Raw genomic sequence first — 5,427 nt, forward strand, 5'->3', positions numbered from 1 at the left:
AAATGATTAAAACACATTTCTAAGTAACAAATGGGCCAAAGAAGAAGACATCATAGGGGAAATTGGAAATCTTTTGAACTGAAAAAGTAATGAAAATAAAATAGGAATCTGTCTTATTTTAAAATAATCAGAAATAGAGAAAAAAAGTTTTCACACAAAGTTATTATAAAACCATAAGTTATAATAATAAAATACTGGAATGTGTGACACAATTTTAATGTTCAAGGTAAAAGCTTAAATAAAATATGATGATATCCATGAAAAACTAGAATTAAAAAATATTTATTAGTAAGTAAAAAAGCTATTATAATGACAAACATTTTATAACAAGGCATATAGACTATGATCCTGCTGAAAGAAAATTTTATACCCTGGGTAAGCTTCTCCTTTTCTGATCTCTGAGTGGCGGAGTTTATCAGTTAGCTCTTGCTGTAGAAGAACCTCACAGAATCTCATTGGCATACAACAATGAATATTTGCTCCTCACATGTCTACAAGATAATTGTGGTGGCTCATCTTGTATGGCCACAGGGTGGCACTCCACTTCCAGATCTGCTCCACATGTGTTCATCAGGAGAGTCAGTTGGAAGTAGCAATTACTTGGGGGAAACTCTTCTCAAAGTAAAGGCAAAGCACAAGAGGCAAGCTGCACCAGGCAAATGTACACCATGCATCTGCTTACATCACATCTTCTAATATTGTATTGGCCAGAATGAGTCACATGGCCAAGCTGACCATCAATAAGACAGGGAAATGGATCCTACCTCTATGAGACTATGGGGTATGGATGCATAATACTACTAGGCAAGTGATAAATTTTGACCAACGATGCAAACAAGCACATTGCCATATAGGTAATCTTTTTATTCAAACATTTTTTATATTCCAAATTTGCAATAACAAATATGAGTTGCTTCAAGAATCAGAAAAAGAAATACCATGTGCTTCATTTGTTAAAATGGAGAAATAAGCATATTTAGAACTTATGCTGTATTAAAAATACTTGCCATCCTGGTGTTCTCAGCTACCAACATCTCTAACCTCTTCACAGCACCAACCAGAGATGGAGGTGATACAAAAATGGAATGAGGACAGATTAGGGGACCAAAATGTTGTTCTGGTACTATAGAGTTTGGACCCATAGCAACACATCCAGAGCCAAGAATACCCCCTGCTTTCCCTCTCCTCCTCATGCCTTTTCTGTGATTGGCACCTCTTCTTTTAACCCCTGGAATGCTCTCTGTCCTATCGTTTTAGAAGCTGTTTACATTGAAAAAATGTCTTAAAACCCCTACTATACTACTTTAAATGAAGAAGGGTCAGTAGATAGGTTAGTGATTAGAATAGATAGGTAGATGATAGATAATGTAGAGATAAAGATGCGTGTTTCTATAACTATATAAAGAGACATATGTTTGAATATTAGAGAGTTCACAAAGAATTAGCCGTAATTCTTGCTTCTACACGGAATTTAGGAATGGAATGACTCGAAGGGATGAAGACTATTTTCACTGTATAGCCACTTAACAGTTGTTAATATACTTTTATATTGTTTATTTTTATATAAAATTGTTAATATCCTTTTTAAATGAAACAGAAAAGTCCATTTTTCTCATGATTAAGCAGAGTTCCAGGAGGATGAAGTGATTTGCCTCAAGTCATGCAAAAGCTGGAGGAAGTGCTGATAACTAGACTCAACTAGTTCCACAGGGAAGGAACTAAGATTTATTAAGTACTTGGGATTTAAATCTCTCCAAGCCCCACAAAGTCAAGGTCATGGTCTCACTTTTAAGAATAGAGAAATTAACATTTAGGGACATTATTAATTTGCTGAAAGTCATACAACTAGTAAATAACTGAGCCAGGATACACAAACTACTCCACTAAATTCCTCATGAATTTCTGTTTCTCCTACTACGTACTGAAGTGGCCTGTTCACCTCACCCACCTGACACACAACCACACATCTCCTGAACACAGTTCTCTTCCCATATTCCGTACTAAAGCCAAATCTTCCCCCCAGATGTGCTCAGTTTTATAACTCCACCTGCTTTGATCTATGTCATACTAGAGATCAAAACTAAACACTCATCCAGACTTCCTTTTTTTCTCAAAAGAAGGGCACCTTCCTAAAGAAAAGCTTGTAAGGCAAATGTCTCCACAGCACTTAATATATTAGTGTTTTGCCAAATAACCTTCCTTTATTCGTTGAGATCAAAGTGTTTTGATGTATTCTATATCTCTCCTTATCCAATGATTTGGATTTATAAGCTGGTCTTCAGGTGAATCATCCTTTCCCACATATGCCTCTATCAGATCAGTGCAAACTGCAGTGCCTTAAAATTCTATGGAAATTCCCCCTTCTGTTTACCATCCACATGGCACTGCCTTATAACCAACTATTCCCCAAATTATCTACTCTTCCTTTAGAACTTACAGACCCTTAGTTGATAATCCTCAGCAACAGATTTCTCCAGCACAGCTAAAACACCCAAACTAATCTTTAGAAAAAAGCTATAAATGTCTGGCTCTCTTAGTCTTGAAATAAGGTACAAAAGTTTCCACTCAGCATCGTTATAGACCTTAAGCCTACAGAAGCCCTAATTCACTAGGCTGGGTTTAAAGAGTCCCACGCATGACCTCGGGAATTACCATGTATTACCTGCTGTCTGAGACCTACCTACTTGCCACTCACACACCACAATCTTAACACTTGGTGTGTTAAGATGTGTTAACACCTTTCTTATCACTTAACCAAAACCAACTTCAGTAAATTTTTTGCCTTTTACCCTTTTGGGTAAAAAAGAATGTAAGTTTCAAAAATTGTTTATTAAGAAGTTACATTAAATTATTAGAAGTAGAATCAGATTTCAATATGCTGAGGTAGTGTATTTTCAAAATGAAATCTTCAAGGGCAGCGATGAAGCAAGAAAACATGGCACAAAGGGAAACAAAGTAGACTGGAATCAAGAGCCTATTTCCAGTCCCAGTGATAGTACCAGTTAGTTGTGTGGCCTTGGAAAACATACATAGTATTTGTAAGTCTCCATTGTCTGTTAAATGAAAGGTTAGATAAAATGATTTATAAGGCCCATTCAAAATTAAGTGATCAATAATATTACTGTAGAAAAATTGCAAATAATAGTCTTGGACTAGTCAAGGTGGATGAAGGGACAGGGTAAATAGGTTTGCATTAATATAAGATTTAAAAGTCTCATTGCAAGAGTGGAAAAAATCTGGAACTTGGACCCCTCATGGAAAACACACACACTAGTAAACAAAGCATTATTTCTCCTTCCTCAAATACTACACCACTCTCAAGAAAATATTTTTCTTCCCAAGGTTTTCCTCAGGGCAACTTTAACATCTGTGTTCCTCAAACTATAGATCAGTGGATTTAACATGGGCACCACAATGGTATAGAATAGGGAGGACACTTTCCCTTGGTCAAGGGGTAAAACAGAAGGTGGTTTGAGATACATGAAAGCCCCAGAACCAAAAAAAAGAGAAACCACAATTATATGAGAGCTGCATGTACTGAAAGCTTTGGACCGGCCCTCAGAGGAGTGAATGTGGAGAATGCTAGAGAGGATTAAAGCATAAGAGACAAAGATGGTGGCAATTGGCATTCCAATGTCAATGGCCACAACTATGAAGACCACCAGCTCATGCACGTAAGTGTTGTTGCAGGAGAGCTCAAGGAGAGGAAAGATGTCACACATGAAGTGATTGACAAGGTGATCGGCACAGAAGGTCAGACTTGCTATGCTTCCTGTATGGACCAAGGCCCCTGAAAACCCCATCCCGTAGGCACCCAACAAAAGGAGTAAACAGATCTGAGGACACATGGTGACTGTGTACAACAGTGGTCTACAGATGGCGACGTAGCGGTCATACGCCATTGCTGACAGGATGAAGGACTCAGAGACAACAAAGAAGCAGAGGAAAAAGAGCTGAGTCATACACCCTGAATGCAAGATGGTGTTCTTCTTTGAGACAAAACTCTTCAGCATTTTGGGAGTGATGGTAGTGGAGTAACAGAAATCTATTAAGGAGAGATTGAAGAGGAAAAAGTACATGGGGGTGTGCAAGTGAGCATTCCACCCAATCAGGGTTATCAAGCCCAGGTTCCCCACTACAGTGACCATGTAGAAACCTAGAAACAGGAAAAAGAGAGGGATCTGGAGTCCAGGCTGGTCTGTTAAGCCTGCGAGGGTAAATTCTGTCACAGAAGAATTCTCAGCTGCCATTCTCTGGGGACAGGCAGGAGAAGGGAAGTCTGTGGGAAAAGAAAAGAAAGCCATTTAGAGAGAAAGAAGCACCACCAACACCTCTCCAGTAGGCATCCTGCATTCTTGAGAATGGAATCCACTGAGATTTGAACTTTAGTGTGGTAGGAAGCTCTTTACTGTTGCTATGGGTCTGTCTTCACAGCCCAGATAACTTCAACTTCCAAAGAACAATGAGGCTAAACTTTGCCTCCAGAGTGAGAACTAGGTGTTTCTAGAAAGCAATAATGTATTCATATTCCAGTTCATTCAAAAATAAGACAGATGTCTCTTAGGTTTTTAAGTCAGTCCATTTTCTGTGTCCTTCTCTCTCTTGCTTCTCTGTTCAGTTGCTGAAACTTGGGCCTCTTCACTAGAGAGAGAGTCCTCATTGGTAGAAGACACTGACTTCTCAGAGTTCCCTCCTCTGAGTTACTGCTATCAAATCAAGAAGGTGTGGTTGCATTTTCCTAAGATCTCCTCGTTCAAGTGGCTTTAGGATTCATGATTTTTTTTAAGCCAGCACTTACTTAAGCAATTACTGTGAGACACTGTGTGCCATTCTGTAGATGAGAGACCTGAGTTTAGTAACTAGCACAAGTCCCAAAACTACTGAGTTGCAGCCGGTCAATTAGGCACTCTCACTTTCATGGTTTGCACTCATGCCCACTATATTACATGGCTGACCGAAGTCAGGCAGACACTCACCTTCCTTTAGCTTAGTGCTGTAATGTTGTACTCTATTGTCATATCTCTTGTCCACAACTGTCCTGGGAAAGAAAATGACCATAGCAAATAGAAGATGATAGCTTGAGCTCAGGACCCTCTCCTCCCAGCCCAGTCCAAAGAATCAAATCTCTAATTTAACTTTTCTTGCCCTGAAGAACATGACTTACGATTATCGATTTGCCCATAAGCCCCTCAAGCGACAAGGAACGAGACAGTGCCTTTTCCTGACCGGTAGATAATAGGAGAATCAAGAGTTTTATTAGGATTACAGATCTCATTGGCCTGATTATTAGGACAGAGACTCCCTCAAGACCTTTTCCTCAGGGATTCCTTCCCCAAAGGAAGAAGACATGTTTGTTTATGCACTTGAAATTACTCGATTTGACTTTTGGTCCAATTCTTTCAGCAAACATCTATTCAGTACCATTTA

At 39.0% G+C, this 5,427-nt stretch overlaps 1 protein-coding gene across 1 annotated transcript; it reads right to left on the reverse strand.

Annotated features, from left to right (window-relative positions):
* Positions 1–3,317: 3,317 nt before the first annotated feature.
* Positions 3,318–4,253, reverse strand: LOC118934636 (olfactory receptor 8B12). The gene has a single exon (XM_036930282.2). The coding sequence runs from the start codon at positions 4,248–4,250 to the stop codon at positions 3,318–3,320; it is 933 nt and encodes a 310-aa protein (XP_036786177.2). The 5' UTR covers positions 4,251–4,253.
* Positions 4,254–5,427: the final 1,174 nt, after the last annotated feature.

Source organism: Manis pentadactyla, chromosome 13 (genome assembly GCF_030020395.1).
Source record: "Manis pentadactyla isolate mManPen7 chromosome 13, mManPen7.hap1, whole genome shotgun sequence".
In the NCBI taxonomy this organism is placed as follows: Eukaryota; Metazoa; Chordata; class Mammalia; order Pholidota; family Manidae; genus Manis; species Manis pentadactyla.

Excerpts from the sequence above, each read along its gene's own strand:
- LOC118934636 (XM_036930282.2), bottom strand. The coding sequence starts at position 4,250 with ATGGCAGCTGAGAATTCTTCTGTGACAGAATTTACCCTCGCAGGCTTA.